The sequence below is a fragment of the Phyllobates terribilis genome, unplaced genomic scaffold, assembly GCF_046119375.1.
Source record: "Phyllobates terribilis strain yellow unplaced genomic scaffold, ASM4611937v1 Scaffold_12__6_contigs__length_324123572, whole genome shotgun sequence".
Classification (NCBI taxonomy): Eukaryota; Metazoa; Chordata; class Amphibia; order Anura; family Dendrobatidae; genus Phyllobates; species Phyllobates terribilis.
The window spans coordinates 99,393,925-99,421,778 of NW_027362772.1; the positions used below are offsets into that span (position 1 = coordinate 99,393,925).

The 27,854-nt window shown below is 43.4% G+C and overlaps 2 protein-coding genes across 2 annotated transcripts; one reads left to right on the plus strand and one right to left on the minus strand.

Annotated features, from left to right (window-relative positions):
* LOC141172241 (uncharacterized) lies at positions 1–4,156 on the minus strand. Its single transcript, XM_073656229.1, has 5 exons — positions 3,840–4,156; positions 3,633–3,756; positions 3,452–3,549; positions 3,163–3,253; positions 1–2,488 (listed from the first exon to the last, which is right to left on the minus strand). Exons 1-5 carry the CDS (start codon positions 4,125–4,127, stop codon positions 2,409–2,411), a joined length of 681 nt encoding a protein of 226 aa, XP_073512330.1. The 5' UTR covers positions 4,128–4,156; the 3' UTR covers positions 1–2,408.
* Positions 4,126–27,854, plus strand: LOC141172240 (uncharacterized). The gene is made up of 7 exons (XM_073656228.1): positions 4,126–4,218; positions 18,576–18,725; positions 18,853–19,032; positions 19,116–19,239; positions 19,322–19,419; positions 19,608–19,698; positions 21,757–27,854. Exons 2-7 carry the CDS (start codon positions 18,648–18,650, stop codon positions 22,980–22,982), a joined length of 1,797 nt encoding a protein of 598 aa, XP_073512329.1. The 5' UTR covers positions 4,126–4,218; positions 18,576–18,647; the 3' UTR covers positions 22,983–27,854.

The following is a 27,854-nucleotide window of genomic DNA, read 5'->3' on the forward strand; positions in this document are numbered from 1 at the left end:
TACGACTGTGCAAGAATTTATTTCTAAGATAAACTGGCTTATAACTCTGGAGAAGGCAGTGTATACTAAATGAGGTGTCATTGCAAAATTTGCATGTGATATAAATACATCTGGAATGGCTTCCGTATAGTTAATCAGTTTCCATCTAGGTTTCTTGTAGCTTACTATCAGGGAGAGGTGAAACGTTAATAGAACAAGTTGATTTCTCAGTTGAGGTTTGGCAGATGGAAGGTAGTGCTTAATATCTAAAAAATTATGTAATGTCAAAATAGTAGATATGAGCGAATCGCTTTGCGCAACACTGGTCCACGGTCCAAGTCCATGCTCTCTGGCCATAGACAGGAGCAGTGTGAATTTCTTGAGCTTCCAGGTTCCCAGCCACAGCATTTGACTAACTGATCTAGCACCATCTGTGCGGCATGGTGCAAAGCTGATGATGCGCCAGCCCGGCAAAGAATAAGCTGAGCCTTAGATCCCAGAGGGTAAAGAAATTCTCGCAGCTCCTGTCATCGGCCAGAGATCACTGACCTGATCCATGGACCAGGGTTGAGCGAAGCGATCTGCTCATTTCTACTAAATAGATAAAATTTCCAAATAACAAAATATATCCCAAGGACAAGAAATTACTTTTTAAAAGTTTTGTTGCTGACTTAATGTATTGTATTGTAGAAAATCTAACTGTTGCTAAGTAATTGCCCCCTTAGCTACAAATCAACCAGTTAACCAAATTCAGCTGTCACATGTTGACATGCCTAGCCATGATTACTATCAGACCAATGGAATCAAAACATAACTCAAGCAGAAGATTTCTAGCAATGTGAAGCAGAGTGGAAGGTCTCAAAAAAGCTGGATATGATGAAATACAGATTCTAAAGTCATTGAAATCTAGCCATCTGGAAAGGATTACAAAGCAACTGTTATGCTTCTGGGATTCTAGTGAATTAAAGTGAGAGTGAGATGGAAAAAAATTTTGAAACCATGTTGAATTTTCCTTGGAGGATCCAACCTGCCAAAATTTCACCTACAACTTATCCAGGATGTCACAAAAGAACCAAGATGAATATCTAAAGAACTACAGGCCTCAATTCTCTCCTCAGTTAATGTCAATGTCCTTAATTTCACAATAAGAAAGATGATGGGAAGAAATTGCATGGGAGAGTTGCAAACTGTGGCTGACCAAAAAGTCACTACGTATGGACAGACTGTGAGGCACAGAAGTTAGACATTGTGGGGTCAGTACGAAGAGAGAACATAGAAAACCAAGGGGATAGACAAAGACATGACAGGTCACTGTTCGGGGTCAAAATACCTGGAGATAGCGTATCAAGGAAAAAGGACAAGACAAAGGGATAGTCAGAACACGGCCCAAAAGGTCAGGCAGCGGAAGATCAGAACTCAGCACAACAGAACCAGGCAAACACTCGCCAGGAACCACAAACTACATTTGGCAGGGATTAACGGCAGACAGCTCAGTTAAGTAGCTGGGCAATCTCCAGAACAGAGAACGCCTGGAGAAAGTTCCTTAGCTCCCAGTCACAGATTGGACCGTAAACTGTCAATGAGGGTACTGACAGCTCAGCACGCTCTTTACAAGATTGGATGACCGAGCTGTCAGTCAAAACAACAATTCAGCATGAGCCATATTCCATAGGGCAGCAAAACAGTCACTCACTGAGTGGAGGAATCGTGACAGGCTTGACCCCCAGACTTTTATTATAATATTCTTTGAAATTATGATTCATAGGTGGAACTTTTTTTGAAGACATGGGTCCCATCATATCTGATTAACACAGAATTCCACCATAAGAACACGATTTAGGATTAAAATATTTTCCACATTCTGAACATGAAAATGGCTTCTCCCCTGTGTGAACCCACTGATGTCTCACAAGACTTGACTTATCAATATGGTCTGATGAGTCCAAATTTGAGATCTTTGGTTCCAACCACCGTGTCTTTGTGCGACGCAGTAAAGGTGAACGAATGGACTATACATGCCTGGTTCCCACCGTGAATCATGGAGGAGGAGGCGTGATGGTGTGGGGGTGCTTTGCTGGTGACACTGTTGGGGATTTATTCAAAATTGAAGGCATACTGAACCAGCATGGCTGCCACAGCATCTTGCAGCAGCATGCTATTCCATCCGGCTTGCGTTTAGTTGGACCATCATTTATTTTTCAACAGGACAATGACCCCAAACACACCTCCAGGCTGTGTAAGGGCTATTTGACCAAGAAGGAGAGTGATGGGGTGCTACGCCAAATGACCTGGTCTCCACAGTCACCAGACCTGAACCCAATTGAGATGGTTTGGGGTGAGCTGGACCGCAGAGTGAAGGCAAAAGGGCCAACAAGTGCTAAGCATCTCTGGGAAGTCCTTCAAGATTGTTGGAAGACCATTTCCGGTGACTACGTCTTGAAGCTCATCAAGAGAATGCCAAGAGTGTGCAAAGCAGTCATCAAAGCAAAAGGTGGCAACTTTGAAGAACCTAGAATATAAGACATATTTTCAGTTGTTTCACACTCTTTTGTTAAGTATATAATTCCACATGTGTTAATTCATAGTTTTGATGCCTTCAGTGTGAATGTACAATTTTCGAAGTCATGAAAATACAGAAAAATCTTTAAATGAGAAGATGTGTCCAAACTTTTGGTCTGTACTATATCTCCACAGTAATATTATCTGACATATTTACATAGTTAATACGAATGAAAAAAGGCAAATGTTCACAAATTTTAATCCAATGGGAGAAAATAAACGTACAACCATAATCCATGTTCCGTTCCGACCCATGTTCCGATTATTGCTTCTGATTTCAACTGTCAATCCACGGGAAATTCAAGAAAGCACCTTACATATTTCCATAATTATTTATGTTATTTGTTTTAAAAAAAAAAAAAAAGCATCTAAGTCTAAAAAAACATCTATATTGTATAAAAACCCATCCAGACCGGGCTTATCCGGTTCAAGTAAAGGAGCTAATAAGCCCTCACCCTCCAAGTAATTTTGTCTTATCCTTTATCGCTGTTGTTTTACAAAGCAATGTCGATCAGCTTATATATTATTGGATACAAATTACTTTTGCTGTGGCGCATATACAGTATATATATATTCCCATGAGAAGAATCTGTGACTTCTCTGCATTTAGTGGTTACTACTCACCTGGGTAGTCATATGTAGGAATCTCCTCTTTACACCGCTCATCACCCCTCACATATGTCTCTGTAGTATTAATATGGGTCAGATCTTCACCCTGAAACAAATATTATAAAAGTCACAGACAGATGGAGAAGTCTCATCTATGATCAGCTCTAATCCTGTCATCTCCACAGTTCTCATTACACAAGTATAAAACATATAATCCTGGTGGATAAAACAAGACTGAACACAAGACCTTCACAGCCATCTACACATCATAGGGGAGATCTCATGGCACCTTCTCTCCATCTACCTGATGATCCTGAGGAACATTGGGATCTTCTTGTTTACAGTCCTCTGGAAGAAAAGGACGGGGACATCTCTCTGGTGTTGTCCTCTTACTGGATAGAGCTGGAGGAAACACATACAGGGACTGAATTCATTCTTTACATACAGATAATTATAGGCCGTGTGTATTTAGTCCTGTCTATTACCTGGTGATGTGAGGGGCTGGGGAACGTCCATCATGATGTCCTTGTACAGATCTTTGCGTCCTTCTAAATACTCCCACTCCTCCATGGAGAAATAGACAGCGACATCCTGACACCTTATAGGAACCTGACACATACAATGATACCGTCATCCCCTCGATCCCTCCATAGCGTTACTGTATAATGTCCCAGCATTCCCAGCAGCGTCACCTCTCCAGTCAGCAGCTCAATCATCTTGTAGGCGAGTTCTAGGATCTTCTGGTCATTGATGTCCTCATGTATCTGGGTGTGAGGTGGAGGCCCCCTGATTGGGCTCAGGGGTCTTCCCCATCCCTCAGACACAGGGTCCTGACAGCGCTCACTAGAGGTCTTCTTCACTACTGTGTAATCCTGGTTATGGAGAGACACATTATCTAATCTATCTCCGATAGACAACTTCATCCAGCACCATGACAACCAGCACAGCAGAGTCCTGCATCCACTGAGGCCCCTGATCATGTGACCCCTGACTCCTCCCCTTCTGTGACCTCATCACAGGTCCTGTGCGCACACAACAGCCATATATGTGGCGGGGGCTCTGCAGGTGGAGGTATGTGGAGACCCCCATTACTGGGCGCAGGGGGCATTAACCCCTTCAGCACGGAGGCTCTTTTGGGGTCTTGTGTTGCCCCTTTATAAGAATAATAAGGTTTCTGTTCTGTTTCCTGTAATAGATACATACGACCCAACTATGGAGACAGGAAGGGAGGAAACGTCTTGTTCTCAGAGTACAGGACCCCACAGTGTAATGCCCCCATTATGCCCCTTATGCAGTATGTATGAAGCCCCCACACAGTGTAATGCCCCCATTATGCCCCTTATGCAGGATGTATGATGCCCCCACACAGTGTAATGCCCCCATTATGCCCCTTATCCAGGATGTATGATGCCCCCACAGTGTAATGCCCCCATTATGCCCCTTATCCAGAATGTATGATGCCCCTGTAATCAGGTGACCGGATACAAAGCACAGACAAACACAAGGCCGAAGTAACCAATATAATTATTTATGTCCCTGATATGGGGGAATTGTGATAACTATAGGAACAGTGAATAATGCAGAACAGGGAGATTACAAGGTGAAATCTACAATATGGCTGGGTGCCCACGTAGCATTTTTCAAGCGTTTATGCTGTGGAATTTCCGCAGCGGAAACGCTTATAAAACGCTAGGTAATCCGCACCCCATGGTCCCCAAGGGGATTCCGCATGTTCTATGCACATGCTGCGGATTTTTCCGCAGCGTTTATGCTGTGTACAGAAATCCGCAGCATGTCATTTAATTTTGCGGAAGCGCAGCTGAACTCCCGCCATTGACTTGCATTGAAACGCATAGAAACCGTGTCTGTACATTTGTACAAGCGGCTTCTATGCGTCTCTATGTGCGGATGGTACCCAGTTCTGGAGAAGAGGAGACTCTCATCCTGACCTGGGTACCATTGTACCTGTAAAAAAAGAATAAAATAACAAATAAAGTTTATATTCACCTGTCCGACGGCTTCTCTCTGAATGCCGGCATCGCTTGAGGACCTGCGGTGACGTCACAGCCATGTGACCGCAGGCCCTTCACCGCTCTGTCTCGCGATATGCCGGCAGCCGGGAACCAGACGGGAACGAGCGCTGTAGCCACGCCGGGGCCTCGGGGGTGTGTATAGCTTTATTTGTTTTAATTTTTACGGTTCACACTGTATAAATCCATGCTGTTTGCATGGATTTATACAGTGTTACCTAGTTGTCAAGCACTTTCCAAGTGATGCTATCACCTGGAAAGCGCTTGTCAATCTGCATGCGGAAACGCATGTGAATCCGCATGTGGATCCGCATGTATTCTGCAGGAAAAATGCATGCACAATCTGCATGCGTTTTTTCTGCCAGGGAGATGCAGAAATGCTGCAGAAATTTTCTGCTTCATTTCTGCATCGTGGGCACATAGCCTATCAGATATGCAATGAATTCTCCAGCTCACTCTAACTGTAATCGCAACCTCTAACCATATGTTATTTTATCTACTGACAAGGGTGCTGGTCCCGACACATATAGGCGATTATACTCTCCAGCGTGGGACACATAACTACGGTAATGAGCAGTCACGGGTACGAGTGGTGCAGCGTTAATCCGGCGTTTCAGTGTAAAGCGCGTCACTTCCGGACATGCACACTAGGAGATGGACAATATCGAACTTCTAGTGCTTGAGAAGTAGCACAGGCGCAGTACATTATTGTAGACAAACTCCATTCTATATATCCTGTGACAATTCACCTCTAGGAATGGGAATGGGTCTCCTAGTCTGGGGAGGGGTTTGGATGAAGTGGGATATTTAAACATGGACTCCTGGCTATTAGGCACACTATGCTGAACATCATGAATTATCATAGTGGAGACAAAGAGCAGGGCAAGGTCCTTAGCTCAGGCCAGGAGACCTACTTATGTGGTACAGAACTGTGCCCTAAGTGGACAGTAGGCCTAATTCAAGGAGATTAAGATAAGGAAAGATTCCTTATCTTAAGCAAACAATTGTCTACACTAGAGAGGAAGCCACAGTGTTGCCAAAGTGGGACACAAGTTCTCCTATGGAGAGCTGAAGAGACAGTGCCATAGAAAGGAGTATGTGGCCCTCATCGAATGGACTTTGACAGTACTAGTGAGGAATCGTACCGATGCACCTCAGCCAGCGAGGTCCTCACAAATCAACTGGGAGCAGAGAGTAGCTCTGAGGGGCCGTAGCTACACATATCAACTCGTGTGATCCCAACAGGTGATGATGGGCCTTCGAATAATAATCTACTTGACTGGTGTAGCTTGTAACAAAAGTTATGTACCGTCACCTGTAACCGGAAAGTTCTTGACTCTGCATAATGCAAAAGAAGCATTCATAATGTATTGAAAAGTTTAGTTTTGGACTTTGGTCTCCCTCATTCATCTCCATACTGTCTGGTGTAGACCAGCCAAGTACAAAAGCAGCATGCGGTCTACAGAGTTAGGAGATATGACTCTGCCAATTACATGCATGTGTATGTGTATTGTAGGGATGGTACTCACTCAGGTGTGGTTTGAGGCAAACAGGAGGCATATTCCTTTAAGTGTCCATAGTGGTTTATTGGCTTCATAAACTGTTCAAAAGGAAAATGCAAACACAACAGCCTTTAGTGCAGGCAAAAGCAAAGATAACAGTCCTTATAGCAAAGCCTCTGGATGGCCAGCGCTGTGGTTACACAGGCTGGTGTAGTGTCCAGTGTCCTGGCTTGGTCTTGAGGCAAAACATACACAGGAGACCTTCTCCCTCCACACACGCAGACCATGTGACAAACAACAGCCTCCATTATATAGGCAGGAAACTACACCCAGAGGTGAGGTATGTGGGTTGCTGCAACCTCCCATCTCTCCTAGCAACCCGTACCCTGGCTCCCAAGTGCAACAATTAGACCTCTTAGTGCAGGCGTGCACTAGAGAAAATACACCGGGTTACATCACAGAAACCAGCCATCTCTGTGATACATACCTCCCATCGACATATATATGGATATGGGAGTGCACAGCAAATATGGAGTACAATAATATTAAAGAAGGTGCTAACCCATGTGGTATAACCAAGAATGCAAGTAAAAGAGAAAAGAACCACATGCACGAAGCAGCACACTTCTATATATGAAAGGTATAATTTTATTCCAGAAACTTCGTAGACAAAACATTTAAAAATATTTAAAAAATATATAGACAAAGGGGTCTGGCCCTCATGACTGCTCAGGTTAATAGATGGTCACCAATACAGATAGTGCAATAAATAGACAATACTTTGTATATCATGCAATAAATACATGCATATATAACATATCAAAATACACAGATAGAATTTACAGAAGAGAGACCATGAACACTGTAAAGGATAAACAAAAAACACAATAGCCACAATGTGATTTTTGCCACCCAATCATCAAGGTTTGTGCAAAATAAGAGCACAATGTCTAATATAAATAAATGGGTAATATTAAATCCTTAATGCTCCTGCAAAATAGCACAATAGTCTTACAAGATATTCTTATATAAAATCCCAATAATGCAAAAGTTCTCTTATTATCAATATACAGGGATAAATGTCTGAAATAAATATCTATAGCCTATATTGAGCGTAAGGTAAGTATATCACTTGATCCGACCCATCTGCATATATCTATATATATCACATCCGAATACACAAGATATAATGCCCAGCAGAAAGCGATGTAGACGGGCGTACCCTGTCAGTGTGGCTAGTGCTAAAGTATACCAGTCATGTGGAAAGGATGAAGGACCAGAGCCCCATGCATACCTCCCATCGACTACACGACCTTTAACCACCTTACATACCTCCCCCCTCTGCCTAAAGCCGTGGGGCTTGGCACCTTCTACCACTAGACAGGGGATTCTCGAGAGGGCATCAACATTACCATGTAGCTTCCCTGCTCTATGTTCTACATGAAAGTTGAAATCCTGTAGGGCTAAAAACCAGCGGGTGACCCTGGCATTTTCCCCTTTGTTTCCCTCATCCATCTGAGTGGGGCATGGTCGGACACCAATCTAAATTTTCAACCTAGCAGACAGTAACGCAACGTGTCCACCGCCCACTTTATGGCCAAGCACTCCTTCTCTATGACCGCATAATTTTTCTCGCAGGAGGACAGCTTCCTACTCAGATAGAGGACAGGGTGCTCCTCCTCGTATATCTCCTGGGAAAGGACTGCTCCCAAACCGACATCTGAGGCATCTGTCTGGAGCATAAACTGTTTCTTAAAGTAAGGGGAAACCATAGAGCCACTTTCTTCTCTTAAAAGGCCGTCTCCGCCTCTGCAGTCCACTTGGCCATGGCTGATTTTGTCCCCTTAAAAGGTCAGTCAGGGGTGCGGCCATCATGGCAAAGTTTGGGATGAACCTTCTGTAGTAATCCACAATCCTCAGGAAGGCTCTAACCTGTTTTTTTGACAGCGGTCTCAGCCAGGTTTGGATTGCCTCCACTTTACTGATTTGGAGTTTGATCTCGCCTCTACCGACCACATAACACAGGTATTTGGCTTCTTCTTTCCCCATGGCACATTTCTTCGGGTTTATTGAAAACCCCGCCTTCCTGAGAGCATCAAACACCGCCTGGACCTTTTCCAGATGACTCTCCCAGTCCGGGCTGAAAATAACGATATCATCCAGGTATGCCGCGGCGTATTGCTTATGGGGTGCAAGAACTCAATCCATATCTCTCTGGAAGGTTGCAGGGGCCCCCTGCAGTCCAAACAGCATCTGGACATACTGGAAGCATCCATCCGGCGTAGAAAACGCAGTCTTCTCTTTGGCTCCCTGTGTCATGGGGATCTGCCAATATCCCTTCATCAAATCCAAGGTGGTTATGTACCTTGCTGGCCCAAGTCGCTCGATCAGCTCATCGATGCGTGGTATCGGATACGCATCGAACTTGGATACCTCATTCAACTTCTGATAGTCGTTGCAGAACCTCCATTCCCCGTCGGGCTTTGGGACCAGGACAATTGGGCTCGACCGCCTCTTTTGGATTCCTCAATGACTCCGAGTTTCAGCATGCGAGCCACCTCTTTGGAGATCAACTCTCGTCAGGCCTCAGGTATCTGGTAGGGCTTCAAGTTCACCCGCACATGTGGCTCTGACAGAACCTTGTGTTCTATGACCCCTGTTCAGCCCGGCAGTTCCGAAAACTGATCCCGGTTCTTCTGTAGCAACTCCCGACACTGCTGTTTCTGGGCCTTCGTTAGCGTTTCCACTATTGCGACTCCTCCAACGTCACCTTCTGGTTTTTCCAGCAAGCATGGAGTCTCCACTGCCTCTCTGTCTTGCCAGGGCTTGATGAGGTTGACGTGATATATTTGATACGCCTTACGTCATTCTGGATGATGATCTTTGTAGTTCACTTCACCAACTTTTTCCACCACTTCATATGGCCCTTGCCATTTGGCCAAGAACTTACTCTCCACATAGGTATTATCATGAGGATTCTGTCTTCCAGATTGAATTGCCTCACCCTGGCTGACCGGTTGTAGACCCTGGCCTGAGCTTCTTGTGCCTGGAGGAGATGTTCTTTTACGATGGGCATCACTTTCGAAATCCTCTCCTGCATCAGAGCGACGTGCTTGATGACGCTCCTGTGGGTCGTGGCCTCTGCTTCCTTTGCAACATCCAGGAGACCCTGTGGATGTCGGCCAAACAGGAGTTCGAATGGCGAGAACCCCGTAGAGACCTTTGGAACCTCTCGGATGGAGAACAATAAATACAGAAGCAGACAGTCCCAGTCTCTACAGTCCTTTTCTATGGCATACTCTTCAGAGTCTTGTTAAACCTTTCCACAAGGCCTTTAGTGCAGGCAAAAGCAAAGATAACAGTCCTTATAGCAAAACATGTGGATGGCCAGCGCTGTGGTCACACAGGCTGGTGTAGCATCCAGTGTCCTGGCTTGGCCTTGAGGCAAAACATACACAGGAGGCCTTTTCTCTCTACACACACAGACCATGTGACAAGCAACAGCCTCCATTTTATAGGCTGGAAACTACACCCAGAGGTGAGGTTTGTGGGTTGCAGGACCCTCTCATCTCTCCTAGCAACCCGTACCCCGGCTCCCAAGTGCAACAATTAGACCTCTTAGTGCAGACATGCACTAGAGAAAATTCACCGGGTTACATCACAGAAACCAGCCATCTCTGTGATACATACCTCCCATCGACTACACAACCATTAGCCACCTTACATACCTCCCCTCTCTGCCTAAAGCCGTGGGGCTTGGCACCTTCTACCACTAGACAGGGGATTCTCGAGAGGGCATCAGCATTACCATGTAGCTTCCCTGCTCTATGTTCTACATGAAATCCTATAGGGCTAAGAACCAGCGGGTGACCCTGGCATTTTTCCCCTTTGTTTTCCTCGTCCATCTGAGTGGGGCATGGTCGGATACCAATCAGGGTCACCAGACTCCCGAAGTCTAGCAGTGCTGTTACCTGCTACCCGTTCACTTTCACAGGACATGCTTGTGGCCCCTCAATGGGTGGACAGTTCACACTGCAGGCCGGATACGCATAATCGGAACAATGGCATCCTATGCTGCAGTCTATCTGCTCGGGGGTCAGAAGACAATGGGCGGCTATATGGCCTGGGCCGCGGCACCTCCAGCAGATCACATCAACCATAGGGACCTTGGGCACCACCTCCCCCACCCCTTTGGACCTTGGATGCCCCACCCCCTTTTGGGCCTCCGCCCCTTGCTGGGCCCCCCAGTATGGAGTGGGCTGCCTCCCCAAGAAACCCTCAACCCCCTGGTATCTCTCGACCAGTCCGATTAGTTCGGGGATCACCCTGGGCAACCCAAGTCTGTATGGGCCTCAGCAGGGAATGCACAAAATGGTCTGTCACCACCCGCTCTACCATTTGCGCAGGCGTAGAGGACTCTGGCTGCAGCCATTTCTGGACCAAGTGTAACAAGTCAAACATTTGGGAGCGTGGCGGTTTGTCCCGGTGATGTGCCCAGCGATGAACCCGCTGCGCCCTGATAGTCATTGTCACCCCCAAACGTGCAAGAATCTCAGTTTCCTATATCACTTACGTTTATTTGTGGAAAAAAAATGGAAATTTGGCAAAAATGTTGAAAATTTAGCAATTTTCAAACTTTGAATTCTTATGCCCTTAAATCAGAGAATTATGTCACGCGCTTCACAGGAACTGAGGCAATGTGGAATTTTGTCACAAAAATTTTACTTCAGACCCAATTTTTTTTTATTTTCACAAGGGTAACATTAGAAAATGGACCACAAAATGTGTTGTGCAATTTCTCCTTAGCATGCCGATATCCCATATTTGATAAAAAAAAATGCCTGGGGAGAAAGGGGGGAAAGGAGGAGCGCTATCTAAGGGTAGTATTAAAAGTGTAACATCAAAGTAGGATGTGAGCGATTAAACTCACCTCATGGAGTTGTGCAAGCAGGCACAACTCTGAAAAGAACGTGTCTCCAATATGGATCCCTGGTGGTGGTTTGCTGCCAGCGTGGTTGCCGTGGACGATTCCTCCCAGGTCACTGCCTAAATGTGCCCAGCATAAGTGATCTTTGGCGCATGCGAAGATGCCTCCCGCCATGCACCTGTCGTTGCAGACTTGCAACAATCACCTTCCACGTCCTTGTCCCAACGCAGCGTTCAGTTGTCCCTACCCCATTCCTTGGAATGCAAGCTCAAGTATGCAGCCAGCCACCCACCCACAGGCAGCAATACTATACTGCCAAATTTATGACAGCTGCTTACACTTGAAATGTGGCCTCTTAGGCTAGTGGAGGCGGATGCTGTGGACAACCTCATGGCGGCGGCCGGGTGTCCATACTCGGTCCCCAGTCTCCACTATTTCTCCCGGTGTCATCTTCACCTTCCACAAGCACGGGTCCCAGAACAGGGAAGGCCAGGGATGATACGGAGCCAGTCCACAGCTTTTTTTCTGAAAGTTGTATTTCACCACAGCCATATTCTTTAGCTTGGTGAAAGGACTTGAGAAACCGTATCTACACCAGCTGTCATTTCTCCTAGGAAGTCTTCTAAAGCTGCTTGCACCTGAAATGCGGCCTTTTAGGCTCATGGAGGCGGAAGCTGTCCACAACCTCAATGACAGCGATGGCCGGGTATCCATATTCGGTCGATAGCCAGTCCACAGCTTGTCGGTGAGTTGTATTTCACCACACCATATTCTTTAGCTCGGTGAAAGAACTGACTTTTGGGAAACTGTATCTACTCCTGCTGTCATTTCTCCATCACCAGGTTCCGCCCATTGTCACACATGACCATGCCTGGCTGTAGGTTCAGCGGTGTCAGCCACAGATCTGCCTGCTCTTTCACAGCTGTTCTCAACTCTTCAGATTTGTGTGGTTTGTCAACTACGCATATTAGCTTCAGCACAGCCTGTTGCCGCTTGGCTGAGGCAGTGCTGCAGTGCATCCAGCTTGCGACTGATGTGGTCATTTTGGAGATGGATGCTGAAGAGGAAGAGGAGATGGAGGTGCAGGAGCTGTAGAATGTGGGGGCAACCCTGATTGACCCAGGGCTCGCAATGCTCAGCGTCGGGAGGACGTGTTCTGTCCCAAGGTCCAACTGGGTCCCGGCTTCCACTATGTTAACCCAGTGTGCCGTCAGCGAGATGTACCGTCCCTGCCCACAAGCATTTGTCCACGTGTCCATGGTTAGGTGGACTTTCCCAGTAGCTGCATTGTTGAGGGCACAGCTAATGGTGTGGGACATGTGCTTGTGTAATGCGAGGACGGCACACCAGGAGAAATAGTGCCGGCTTGGGACCGAGTACCAAGGGACGGCCGCTGCCATCAGGTTGCAGAAAGCTTCCGTCTCCACGAGCCTAAAAGGCAACATTTCGAGCGCAAGCATTCGCAAATGTGTGAATTTAGTAGGGTCGTTAGCTGCGTATTAGCGCTTGCTAGTTGAGAGTGTTCAATGGTGGGAGGCATCTTGGCATGTGACATGGACAGGGGATTGGTGTTCACGTGCAATAGCGGAACCAGCAGTGGTGTCACCCGCAGACACTGTTGCTGAACTCTGGGGTTCGGCCCACTTAGTCGGGTGCTTTGCTGCCATGTGCCTGATCATGCTGGTGGTGGTCAGGCTGCTAGTTTTGGTACCCCTGCTGATGCTGGCCTTGCAGGTGGTGCAAATGGCCTTTTTGGGGTTATCGGCAGAGTCTTTAAAATGCAACCAGACTCGGGAAGACCTAACAGTTGTACTGGCAACTTCAGTCGTGTTGATGTTACGGGGAACCTTTTCCTGCCTTCTGTCTGTGGCCACCACACTGCTCTTGCCTGTTGTGGTGCTACGCCTCCCTCCCCCTGTGTGCTGCTGTCCTCGCTCTGCATGTCACCTTCTTGGGTCAGAGACTTCATCGTCCACCACCTCATCTTCCGCACCCTGGTCCTCCTCCTGACTTTCTGGCAATTGTGTCTCATCATCATCCACCTCTTGTGACTGTTTCCCACCGTCGCCTTTGTGTGACCGTGGCTGCTTAAATATTTGGGCATTGCTACATGCGAACTCTTGCCCCGCTTCAAGTGGACTGGGCGAGAGGCCCGAATCTATAAATGGAAAAGTGAACAGCGCTTCACAGTGTCCAAGTGTGGGATCAGTTGTCTCCAGGCACTCGGCATGGTGGGAGGAAGGAGGATCAGGGTGAGGAATATGCAGTCCCGACTCACGGCTACTGAGACTTGCCCGTGTGTAAGACATGTTGGTGGTGGTGGCTAAGTGACTGGAAGCATTATCTGCTATCCAACCAATAACCTTTTCACACTGCTCTGTGTTCAATAGTTATGCTCTGCGGTCCCCTATTACTTGGGATAGGAAGGTCGAGTGATAAGATGTGGGTGTTTGTTGTGGCACAATTTCAGCTTGCCCACGGCCTCGGTCTCGTCCTTTGCATGCACCATCATCACCATCACTTCTCCGTCCTTTGCCACGTGCCTTGCCCATTTTAAATGGAGGACAATATTTTCCACGTTCACTACAAATGGCTGGATTTGAACCGCAGTGTTATGTGATACGTGTGATGGAAAACCACAGTTTTAAATAGCTGGCCTATAGGTTACTATTTTTCCCAGCAACCTGGTGTCAATAACTTTACTAACACCCTGCAACAAAATGTACATGGAGGCCAGAAATGGCTCAATTTGGAGCGAACTTATATGTGATATGTGTGACAGAAAACCACAGTTTTAAATAGCTGAACTGTAGGTTACTATTTTTCACAGCGACCTCGTGTCAATAACTTCACTGACACAATGCGACAAAATTTAAATGGAGGCCAATATTTTCCACGTTCACAACAAATTTCTGGATTTTTAGCGCTGTAATATGGAAAGAATCTGGCTGTATTCTGCTGTGGCAACAAGCAATGGAGCAGAAAAACGGTGTTCTCTGGATTGCTTTTAACTAAATAATCAGGATTAAAATAAAAAAAAAAATTATTCCTGACACCTGATACCTGGAGCTATGTGTAGAAATATCTGTAACAGCAGCATAACTGGAATGGAGCATCTTGTGCTGTATTATACACTGCAGTCTGCCACATACACCGCCTGCCTAATTCCTGCTATCACCACTGATTATATGCACCTGGATTAGTCCTCAGAAGGACTGTTAGTTCAATTGGATATATATAGATGTGGTGGAATGCCTATACTAACTCTAAATAAGCAAATCTCTCCCTAATGCAGCAGCACCTCTCCCTACTCTGTCTGATTCCGGGGTAGACTGTGACGAGCATGGCGGCCCCCGGTCTGATATAGACCTGATGACGCTGTGCGGCCAGCCAATCACTGTAATGCCACAACCAACATGGCTACTGCATTACAGTATGTGGCAGGCAATCCCTGCATGTTCATTGGCTCTCTAAAGAGCGCCAAACATGCAGGGAGGAGACCTGAGCTCCCGCCGTGCAATCTCGGAAATACTCGGCGAGCGCTGAGCATCTCGACCAGTGAGATGCTCGGGCGAGCACCGGGCAGTGGCGAGCACGTTCACTCATCACTAAACAAAAGGTATTATTACAATTGAAATCAATGGAGAGGGAATCTATGATATCTGATACCTCTCTGAATAGTCTGTTTCATAGGGGAAATCCATCCTTTTATCAACTTCAATCATGTCCCATGGTTTTAGACCAGTTTCAGGATCTTATTGAAAAGGATTTGGTTTCTCTAAAAAACTGAAATCACTAATAAGGGAAATAAAAATAACAATCTAACTAGAAAAGAAAAAATTGCCCTGAGAGAACTCAAAACGAATATGGATTTGACAATGCGTCAAGCAGACAAGGTGGGCACAATAGTGGTATTAAATTCTAGCTTATATAAAAAGCTCAATTTGATTGATTTAAGAAACACTGATGTGTATTTGGAACTAACCAGGGACCCCACCAATGATTTAAATTTGGAATTATATAGATTGCTACAAGAAGGTTTGAGTACAGGAGCCTTGGATAAAAAAAAACTGGTGGAACAACCTGTCATACTATAAATCATTCATTTCCTAAGATCCACAAAAACATATTTCCACCACCACTCAGACCAATATTAGCGGGTATAGATTCTATGGGAGAGAGACTGGGTGCATGGATAGATTTCTATCTACAACCACTAGTGCAAGAAATTCCCAGCTACATTAGGGACTCTAAATTTTTAGCTACTGTATTTGAAGATTTTTCTATAGCAAGAAAATTATCACTGGCTATCATGCGATGTTATAGCTCTATATCCATCCATACCACACAGTGTAGCATTGACTAACCTGAGCTATCACTTGGATACATATACCAAGTATACAGTAGGAATTAAAGATTTCATTATAATGTCAGTTAAATTTCTTCTGGATAATAATTATTTCTGCTTTGACAATAAGGTTTTTTTTACAAAGGAGGGGAGTAAGTATGGGTAGCAAATTTTCACCATCATTGGCTAATGTAATAATATTCAAATGGGAGGAGCAACACATGCTGCCCCGTCTCATGCTGCACATAACACATCTGCATCTCTGGCTGCTATGGGCATAAAAGGGGACAAACTTATCGTATGGCACCCATGCTCCCCTGACCTCAACCCCATTGAGAACCTCTGGAGCATCATCAAAAGGAGTGTCTATGATTGCGGGAGGCAGTTCACATCTAAGCAACAGCTCTGGGAGTGTATTCTGTCCTCATGCAAAACAATTGGAAGCAGAAACCATCCAAAACCTGACAAATTCAATGGACGAGAGAGTTCAGAAGCTCCTTTCGAACAAGGGGTCCTATGTGCAAATGTAACATCACCTAGAATAAAGTTTTGAGTTGAAAACTGTTTGATTTCAGTGTGTAATAACCTGCTAATGCTTATAATTTCAAAAATGACCATTTTTTTGTTCTTTATTAAAATGAAAAGGTTGAAAACTCTGCTGTGCATAATAATTTGGAACATGCATTTTGAGTGCAGTTTGAGTTTTTTATTTTTTTAAAAATATACTGTTATCATAGGCAGTGTGTACAAAAACCTTTCAATTGTACTCTAATAGTTATTTGACTGGAAAATTACAATGACTGCAATTCATATAGGTAATTTGGGAAAATCTGAGAAAATATTATTTGCATAATAATTTGGAACACACTGTAGTGTGACCAAGTTAGTTAAAAAAAAAGAATAAGAATGGTAAAAAATAAAAAAATAAAGTTTATACTTACCTTCCGATGTCCTCCCGGTGTTATCTCTGCTGCGTCCCGTCTCTTGGGCGGCTCGCGCTGTTGTGAAGGACCTGCGGTGACGTCATTGAGTCATGTGATAGGTCACATGACTCAATGACATCATGGCAGGTCCTTCACAACAGCGCGAGCATTGCAAGAGACCGGACGAAGGGGAGAAAACACCGGGAGGACATCGGAAGGTAAGTATAAACTTTATTTTTTATTTTAAATTCTTTTTTTTACAGTTTCTAAGGTACCCAGGTCTGGAAGAGAGTCTTCTCTCCTCCAGACTTGGGTACCATCCGCACATAGAAACGCATATAATCCGTATGTACAAATGTACTGACATGGATTATATGCGTTTCAATGCAAGTCAATGGCGCCGATTACGCTGCGTGTCCGCAAAATTAATGGACATGCTGCGGATTTTTGAGAGCAGCATAAACGCTGCGGAAAAATCCGCAGCATGGGCATTGACATTGCTAAATGCCATTGGGGACCATGGGGGGCGGATTACCAAGCGTTTCCCAAGCGCTTATGCTGCGGAAATTCTGCAGCATAAACGCTTGAAAAACGCAGAGTGGGCACACAGCCTTATAGTCTGCCCGTATAACAAAGTGGTGTCCATTATAGAGAAATACTAATGTTACACAGGATATGGGGCTTAATAAAATTCTTACCAAGGCTATTTGGTTTGTGGCTAAGAAAGCACCCACGCTGGGTACCATCCTGTCACCCAGTCTTTTCCTGAAAAGTGAAAAGCATAGGCATTCTGAATCTACTACCAGGTTAAACCTTAGTGTTTTTTTTTTCAAATGCGGAGCGAACCGCTGTAAAACCAGGGCTGTGGAGTCGGTAAGCCAAACCTCCGACTCCTCAATTTCCATGTCTCCGACTCCCTCATACACGGCTCATGTTTATGTGCTAAATTTACTGTAGCACAGATTCATCTCAGCTAAAAGTCCAGACCCTCAGATCAGGAATAGGACAGACATTTATAGGACATTTCATTTCTTTCCCAAATGCTTATGAAAAAAAATCCCCACAAACTGCATTGAACTACTGTACCCAATTTATTATATATTTTAGGAGTCTGAGTCGGTCCATTTTATACTGACTCCGACTCCACCAAAATGGGTTCCGTCTCCTACTCCACAGCCCTGTGTAAAAGGCAGTGAAAAAAGGATTTTTACCTCACTGCATAGTAATCGTATGTACAAAATACATGACTTTATTAATTGAAGCACACCCTGGGTTATATACCTTGTTGAATGTATTACATATAACATCCAATACATTGATTGTACTACCGGCCATTTAAAACTTCGGCTTAGAAGACACATATCTGATGCAGTTAATCCTTTGCCACAAATATTTCAGCAGTGTCAAAACACTTCCAAACGTTCCATAAAGAGGAAGATTCAGCACTGAAATTTCAAGGCATAGAAAAAGTATATAGACCTATCCAAGGGGGAGACTATAGACGCAAACTGTTAAATAGGGATCATATTGGATTTTTATGTTAGAAACCCGAGTACCCTTTGGATAGGATCTAATACTACAATATTAATGACAGTTTTGTTTACAGCTTGGACATGGTATATCTCTAGTTTTTATATTTATTCTATATTTGTATCAAAAATATTTTATGACGTTACATCAGCTCAACTTCTCATTCAGGTCTCTACAACATCGGATCCTCTCAGTGAATATCTTCTATGTAAGAGAATTTTCCTGATTTACCCATTAAAGATGAATATGGACAGAGACAAGATGGCTGAGAAAATATTACACCTCACCCTAGAGATCCTCTTCCGGCTTACTGGAGAGGTGAGAGATTCTCATGACATCAGATTACATCATTCTTATCTATGGGAATAACAGATGGACAGAACTGGAGAGGTGAGGACTCTGGAAATGTCTATAGGGAGATTTATTAATGTGTCTCTATAACCAGGATTACACAGTAGAGAAGAAGACCTCTAGTGAGCGCTGTCAGGACTTTTTGTCTGAGGGATGGGAAAGAACCCTGAGCCCAATCATGGAGCTTCCACCTCACCCCCTGATGCATGAGGACATCAATGACCAGAAGATCCTAGATCTCACCTACAAGATGATTGAGCTGCTGACTGGAGAGGTGACACTGCTGGGAATGCTGGGACATTTTACAGTAAAGCTATGAAGGGATCGGGGTGATGACGGTATCATTGTATGTGTCAGGTTCCTATAAGGTGTCAGGACATCACCGTCTATTTCTCCATGGAGGAGTGGGAGTATTTAGAAGGACACAAAGATCTGTACAAGGACGTCATGATGGAGGTTCCCCAGCCCCTCACATCACCAGGTAATAGACAGGACTAAATACACACGGCCTTTAATTATCTGTATGTAAAGAATGAATTCAGTCCTGTATGTGTTTCCTCCAGATCTATCCAGTAAGAGGACAACACCAGAGAGATGTCCATGTCCTCTTCTTCCACAGGACTGTAAACAAGAAGATCCCAATGTTCCTCAGGATCATCAGGTAGATGGAGAGAAGGTGTCATGAGATCTCCCCTATGATGTGTAGACGGCTGTAAAGGTCTTGTGTTCGTTCTTGGTTTATCCACCAGTATTACATGTTTTATACTTGTGTAATGCGACCGTTGGATTAGAGCTGATCATAGATGTGACTTCTCCATCTGTCTGTGACTTGTACAATATTTGTTTCAGGGTGAAGATCTGACCCATATTAATACTACAGAAACATATGTGAGGGGTGATGAGCGGTGTAAAGAGGAGATCCCTACAGATAACAGTCCAGGTGAGTAGTGACCACTAAATGCAGAGAAGTCACAGATTCTTTTCAGTCACAGGCTCGTTTACCAGTCATGTAGTCCGGCCATATCACAATCGTGTCATCACCATTTTGCATCTAGACCAAAACATTGTCCTCCACCAAAAAACTGTTCAAATGACTTTGGGCATTGAAACCCCTTTTCTATAGAACTTACAACCTGGAAGATCCACCTACCAACTGAAATTAGAAGATCCGGACTCTTATCTGCCCAGATCTGTAAACTACCAATCCAAATAACAGCATGTGTAGAAAGTGCTGACAAGTTTGAAAATCACTTGAAGATAAATATTATGATGGGACTGTAAAAGAAAGCGGAGGGAAATGATGCTGTTGGCTTCCTAGAATCCTGATATCTTATTAGATGAATCTACCTTCTCTCCCTTCTGTGCCTTTGAATGTGCTCATATGGTCCCTACAAGACCAGGTCCAGTCCTTATGACCAAGCCTCGCTTTTGTGATTGACAACTTTAAATGTGCAGGGAGGGCCAAGTGTGAATTTCTGTACAATAACAACAGAGTTTCCCTTTATCCTGACGTTTCAATTTCATTTTAAACCAAATAACTTCAAACAGAATCGCGATAAAGTATACAAAAAACATTACACAAGTACCATGACATATCTCTAAGCTGTGCGTGGCTGATGGCTGTAATATACATTTATTCACGCCTGCAGGCAATAAGTTGGCATGACTCGAACCCTGGTTTCATGGATTCACTCTACGTCATAAATTATATTATTGATCCTAAAGAATTCAAATACAATCTATCCTGAAATGGGGAGCACTAATACTTTCTCTACTCTTCTGGCCAGGACTCATAGTAGCTCCAATGGTCCACCATAAATAAGTGTAACTCTGGTTTAGTGTTGGAGTTCTCCCCCCTAAACATACGTTCTTATTGGGGATGTAACGTGTTGTTTTTTTTTATTCTGTCTTTTTTTTACAGGTTCATTCTCCATGGTAGTTTGATTATGGTCGGATAGGCCTGCCTCACTTATGTGAGTCTGTAACTCCCTGGTAGTCTATAAAAGGTCTCCATTGTCTCTTCCAAATTCCAGAGATCTAAATTTAAGACACCTCAGCTCTTCTCTATTATAAAAAGTTCTCATTAAATGTATATTTCTTCTTGAAACTCATCTGATAGAAAATATTGGCCCTTACTATAGTTTAAATTGCCAGGAGCTACCAAGAAAAATACTCTAATTACCCCAGAGAGGTTTCACCACTAGTTACTCTTTTTTTATCTTTTCATTAGATGTGTTGTTATCTATAGTCAAGGTTTTGCCCATCACCCTTTAACCCCTCTACATGGATCTGTACTTGCACAAAGACCCCTAGGCTTTGGCTACAGTGTTGCCTGCTGATCTGTGGTGTGAGATGACAAGAAGAATAGTCAGGTGGCCGGATCAGAACCAGGAGAGCAGAGAAAATACAAAATCAGAAGACATAATAGGAGTCAGTAAACGGGCTGGGATCACAAGAAGAAACTAAGAAGAAAATACACAACATGGGAGCAGAACACAGAGAACTTAACCAGCCGAGAGCAAGGCTGTGTCTGGCAGCTTCCGGCATTATGCATGAGCTTTAGTAGGGTGTAGTGCTTTATATTTGAGTTAAGTAGGAAGCATATTTGACTTTGGAAGAGCGGATTTTGCTGGATTGGTTTCTGGACGCCATGTTGCTTTTCAAGAGCCTTTGAGCCACTAATAATGTGGAAACCTCTGTTTTTCCATTTACAGATGATGGACCTGAGTGGGGGCTTGTGGTTATGTGAGATGACTAGAAATTTTTATTGGTATAATTTTCGCATTAATTCATATTTGGGAGGCAGAATGAATAAATAGTTAAGCACCACTGGTTCATGCTTTGAGGTTTTCTATTAGACTGTGAACTGTCATTGTCTTGGTGAATAATTCAATATTTTTACATAACTTGCCATTTGTACCAACAGTTTAAGTAGAAATATTCCAAAATATAAATTTCAAGAATATTTTATTGAAATATAATATTTTTTTTAACTTAGATGACTGTACCAGGAGATCAGAGGGACAGCTGACCTCTTCAATTTTCAAATCAGATGAGCTTGAGATTCCACAGGATACAATTGAAGGAAATGCCATTACTCCAGATATACCATCATCCCTTCACAGCAAAGATGTGTCATCTGATCCTTTGATACAGGTCCTGTCTTCTGATTCATTACCGACTACTAAAAAAAATCAAAGTCACAAAATAAGCATTAAAAAACTAACTGCTCCTAAAGCTAAGAAGCCATTTTCATGGTCAGAGTATGGAAATAGTTTTCCCCTCCAAAAGTTTTTTCTTAAACATCAAAGAATTCACACAGCAAAGAATAGATTTTCTTGTTCCAAGTGTATGAAATGTTTTAACAAGAAATCAGATCTTGTTAAGCACCAGAGAACTCACACAGGAGAGAAGCCTTTTTCCTGTTCAGAATGTGGGAAATGTTTTAACCAGAAATCGCATCTTGTTACACATCAGAGAATTCACACAGGGGAGAAGCCTTTTTCCTGTTCAGAATGTGGGAAATGTTTTAACCAGAAATTGAATCTTGTTACACATCAGAGAACTCACACAGGGGAGAAGCCTTTTTCCTGTTCAGAATGTGGGAAATGTTTTAACAAGAAATCAAATCTTGTTAGTCACCAGAGAACTCACACAGGGAAGATGCCTTTTTCCTGTTCAGAATGTGGGAAATGTTTTAACAAGAAGTCAAATCTTCTTAGTCATCAGAGAACTCACACAAGGGAGAAGCCTTTTTCCTGTTCAGAATGTGGGAAATGTTTTAACCAGAAATCAGATGTTGTTAGACATCAGAGAATTCACACTGGGGAGAAACCTTTTTCCTGTTCAGAATGTGGGAAATGTTTTAACCAGAAATGGACTCTTGTTATACACCAAAGAACTCACACAGGAAAGATGCCTTTTTCATGTTCAGAATGTGGGAAATGTTTTAACCAGAAATCAGGTCTTGTTATACATCAGAGAAGTCACACAGGGGAGCAGCCTTTTTCCTGTTCAGAATGTGGGAAATGTTTTAAACAAAAATCAGCTGTTGTGAGACATCAGAGAAGTCACACAGGGGAGAAGCCTTTTTCCTGTTCAGAATGTGGTAAATGTTTTAACCAAAAATCAGCTGCTGTTAGACATCAGAGAAGTCACACAGAGGAGAAGCCTTTTTTATATCCTAATTTGGAAAATGTTTTACTTGAAAAGACACACTTTTAGCAAGAGAAAATCTTGCTAATAAGAGAGTGTGTCCTATAGACTGGAGGTAGCTTCATGTGACCGAGAACAATGAGACAGTGTCCTTACTGATCAGTGAGAGAACTGCTCTCTCCTCCAGCCCCGCACTTATCTAACTGATTGGTGCAGAGCAGGAGAGGAAGGTACCGGGACCTGTACAGAGGCTGCACATCCTGACTGAGCAGCAGAAGAACCTTCCACCTGTCTAGCTCAAGGACCTTTCAGATCACGTAACACTGTTTTACATATTTTTAAAAGTCATCAGGTTCTTTTAAGAACTGAACCATTTCTTAATGAGTTTGACCTCCTGAATTCAAATTGGACAATGAGTTTTCCTTTTACTGCTACATATAATTAATGATAAAAGTTTCAGTACTTTGAAACATTATTCTTTTTGTAAATATACAGATGCAGAATATTTTGTTATGACAATTTTCTGATATTTTTTTAGAGAAAACTTATCAACAATTCAAATAACTAAAACCTGTCTAAACACTATTGCAAATTATAAACAGTTACAGAAAGTGCACTACAAAACTTGGTCCTCATTCAGTGACAACTGTTTTTTGCTTGTTTCTTGTATTGCTGCATTGGATCATCTCTTAAAATTATGCAACAGTAATCTGCAAGCATTGAGGGATTCCATTTTCCTTGATATCTTTTCTCCATAGCTGCAATATCTTGGTTACATTATCACCATCCTCGTCCCACTACTCCGCAGTTTGATGGAAGAATAGTCTAGAATGTAAGAAATTAATCATTAAGGACATGTTACAGCCAAGATCCTTATATGTTTTGAGGAGAAATAACACCAATTCTTCATAGTTACTGTATCTGCTCTTGAGTTTCCCAAAAAGTTAGTTACCACAAATGCAAATGTAAACCATACAGCCTTTTCCTTGCCCTGCAACAAACGAAGAAGATGGCCAGTCCCTTTTATTGTAGCAATATTCTCTTGCGTGACTACCTCACTCACACAGAAAGATGGTGTCCAGTGTATCCACCCTGGAGACCAAATAAGAGGGCAACAACCGTAACGACATGTGTGAACAAGCAGCTGTAGGAGCTCCTGCTGAGCATCTAGCTATTTATCCCATATAGGACTTGATGACCATCCTGAAAATCGTCATACATCTACCAGATAACTTTCTGAGTGTGCAGGTACTTTGCTCCAGGGGAAAAAATGACCAGGAAAAGCCACAGAGACTGCGGGAGAAGCAGGCTCTCAGCTCCAAGATGACACCACGGTCATCACACTGGAAACAGATTGAGCAGGGGAGACGAGCAGGAGGGAAGTGGTGGCGAGGCTGGAATTGTTTGCCTGCACAGAAAGGCAGGTCTCAGCAGGTGACAGTGGCCATCTTATAATAGCTACCTCGCACATGTGCATGGGATCCAGAGTGGAGGAGTTGGGTGAGCAGGAGATGGGAGAGGCAGCCGCGTTGAAGCGGGCGAAAAGACCACAAAATTACATGTGGCACAATATTCACTGCCCCAATGCCTAATCTGCACCAATGGGACATACAGGTACCTGAGGAACCTACTTTAAAAGACACTTTCATTGCAGTGGTACATTGTAAATTCTCTCTCTGCTTTGAATGTACATTTTGTTGGTCTTAACCCCTTTAAAGCCTGGGGCGTATTAGTATGCCCCAGGCCATCAACCCTGGTTCAGTGAGGGCTCTGGCAGTGAGCCCGCACTGAACTGAGCACATGTCAGCTGATTATTACTGCTGACATGTGTCCGCAACAGCCGCGGGTGGAATCGCGATCCACCCGCAGCTGTTAACCAGTTAAATGTCACTGTCAATCTCTTGGGTCACTTACCCCGCCCATCGGTGACCCAGTCACGTGATCGCCGGTCACTGATGGGTGAGCATGACAACCCTGGGTCTGCAGCAGACCCCAGTAGTTGTCATGTAATAATCGCTATGAGCGCCACCTAGTGTTCGGCGGTCATAGCACAGGAGCATTTCTGCTACATAGAGGTGATCTGTTCATCACCTCTATGTAGCAGAGGCGATCGGACAGTTGCTGCTTGTAGTCTTCTATGGAGACTATAAAAGCAAGCAAAAAGTGTAAAAAAAAAAAAGTTTTTAAAAATATTAAAAAAATATAAAAGTTTAAATCACCCCCCTTTCGCCTCATTCAAAATAAAATAATTTAAAAAAACCCACATACACATATTTGGTATCGCCGCATTCAGAATTGCCCGATCTATCAACATAAAAAAAGAATTAATCCGAACGGTAAACGGTGTAACGAGAAAAAAATTCTACGCAACACATTTAGTGGGTACTGCTCAATGATTAGCTATAAAAAATGTACACAAAGGGGTGCCACAGTAAACCCACGCTGGGAATCAATTGGTATACAGAAGAGAAAAGGGCGTAGGGCAAACAAAGACCATGCACTCCCAAATGTCGCTGCTCGCCAACAGCTTCGTAAGGGGTCAAAGCTGACGAAGCTGCTGGCAAGCAGCGACATGCGTTGGGTCCATTCACTTTGTAGGTAACTATATGCATTGATCCTATATATAATGCTTTCATCTGCAAAGGTCACGTTTTTTACCGCAAATATTGATTGTTTATTAACATATTGATCCAGTGGTCAGTGACCTAAGGTATTGTTTTTTTATCTGGACTCAATAAATAGTTGAATTTTCACAGTACTTACAAAGTTTAGAGGTTTTCTGCATTGCTGGGTTATTTTCCCATACATTCTTGTATCTGAATATTTTCTACACAAGTTATGTGTTTTAATTGTTTTTTTTAAAAAAAACCTCGTTTGTTTGTGTGTTGTTGATGTATTATTAATAAAAACTTTTGATATTTTGCATTACATTTGGGAGTGCATGGTCTTTGTTTGCCCTACGCCCTTTTCTCTTCTGTATACCGAGAAAAAAATTCTAAACGGCAGAATGAAGATTTTTGGTCGCCGCAACAATGCAATAAAATGCAATAATGGGCGATCAAAACATCGGATCTACCCCAAAATGTGGCCCCAGATCCTGAAAAATGGAGTCGCTATGGGTCTCGGAAAATGGTGCCATTTTTATTTATTTTTTTTACCAAACTTTGGATTTTTTTTCACTACTTAAATAAAAAATAACCTATACATGTTTGGTATCTACAAACTCGTAATGGCCTGGAGAATAAAAATGACAGGTCAGTTTTAGCATTTGCACTTTTTTTGCAATTTCACCGCACTTGGAATTTTTTTCCCGTTTTCCCGTACATGATATGGTAAAACCAGTAATGTCGTTCAAAAGTACCACTCGTCCTGCAAAAAATAAGCCCTCACACGGCCATATTGACCAAAAAATAAAAATGCTATGGCTCTGGGAACAAGGGGAGCAAAAAACGAAAATGTAAAAACGAAAAATCCCAGGGTCCTTAAGGGGTTAAAGATGAGATAGCAGGTATACGACACAAACTGCAGAATATAGAGCAGGGGCAGTGGAAGTCAAAGTCAGCTCCATTGAGGATCAGATAGCTGATACAAGCAATGAGAACAGGTTTGCAGCACAGCAAATATCAGCACTGCTAGCAGAAACAGATGATCTTGAAAATAGGTCAAGGCTCAATGATATACCACTTATTGGTGTGCCTGAAAAAATAGAAGGCTCCTTTCCTACTGAATTCTTTGAAAACTGGCTGAAATTAATAATCAGGCTTGCAACGTTAACCCCCTATAGGCTGTAACGAGCTCATAGGATGCCGACCCATCATCTTCCTCCTGGGCTTCCACAAAGACCTGTGCTGGCTAAAGTTTTACCGGGACAGAGATATTATCCTGCAACAGGCAAGGGATCACCCAGATGTAACAATCAATGGATCCAAAATCTTGATCTTTCCAGATTATTCTATAGAAGTGCAGAGACAAAGTGCCAGATTCATTGAGATCAAAAAACATCTGAGAGATCTGCACGTTCCATATACAATTATTATATTTAATAAACCTTTCTGAATTGACGTCTTCAATGAACCAGCAGCGCGGGAAGTATCCACAAATTTCTCCAGATCCTGACATTCAATGATATACCCTGCCACGTTAAGGGTGGTAGCCCGAGGTACTGTGCACTTTTTTCAAGATTCATAAGCCCTTCACTAGCTGGATATGAATGAGAGGATCAAATATGAAATACACCGGGATCACATTCGGGATGTTACAAGTTGAAGATCCTGTGGTACAAACCCTAATTCTTCTAAAACACAGTGTTCCGTGAGTGTATGGGAAGAAGTGTGTCCCTGATTGTTGGACTGTTCTTTACAAATGTTGTTTTTTCTTCAGGTTCTATTATAATTATGTCACAGTCCTCATGTCTAATTGGGGTTGAATTATCCTCCAAGGAAACTTAAATTCTAGGCGGTATTCTCCTATATGTTCAGCTGTGACTGAGCCACCATTTTTTCTACTTTAAAGCGACAGCTATGGAAATACTCCACCCAGTCTCTCACCCGGAGAAAGGTGTTTTATATCTGCCTATTATGGTTGGGGTTTTATGGGTGGAGGTCTTTTTATTTTTTTGGGGGGTATGTTTTATATTGTCGACAATCTTGTAATATGCGCTTAACAAGCTATATAAAACGGAAATGCTCTGCTGATAGGATATTGGAAACAACATATCTAATACATTAAATATGGTGGGGTCAGTGAAAATAATTAGTTGTAATGTAAGGGGTCTTTCTTCCAGTGTTAAAAGACAGGTGATCTTTCAGTATCTTCAAATGGAAAAACCTGCCTTGATTTGTCTGCAAGAAACACATCTTACCTCTGAGAAACTTCATCTACTACACAAGAAGTGGTTACAGGCCAACTATCACTCTACACACTATATTAGTAAATCCGTTA

Excerpts from the sequence above, each read along its gene's own strand:
- LOC141172241 (XM_073656229.1), bottom strand. The coding sequence starts at position 4,127 with ATGATCAGGGGCCTCAGTGGATGCAGGACTCTGCTGTGCTGGTTGTCA. Across the intron at positions 3,550-3,632 it reads CCAGCCCCTCACATCACCAG|CTCTATCCAGTAAGAGGACA; the intron begins GTAATAGACAGG and ends TGTTTCCTCCAG. Across the intron at positions 3,254-3,451 it reads ATGTTCCTCAGGATCATCAG|GGTGAAGATCTGACCCATAT; the intron begins GTAGATGGAGAG and ends TATTTGTTTCAG.
- LOC141172240 (XM_073656228.1), top strand. The coding sequence starts at position 18,648 with ATGAATATGGACAGAGACAAGATGGCTGAGAAAATATTACACCTCACC. Across the intron at positions 18,726-18,852 it reads TCTTCCGGCTTACTGGAGAG|GATTACACAGTAGAGAAGAA; the intron begins GTGAGAGATTCT and ends CTCTATAACCAG. Across the intron at positions 19,420-19,607 it reads ATGTTCCTCAGGATCATCAG|GGTGAAGATCTGACCCATAT; the intron begins GTAGATGGAGAG and ends TATTTGTTTCAG.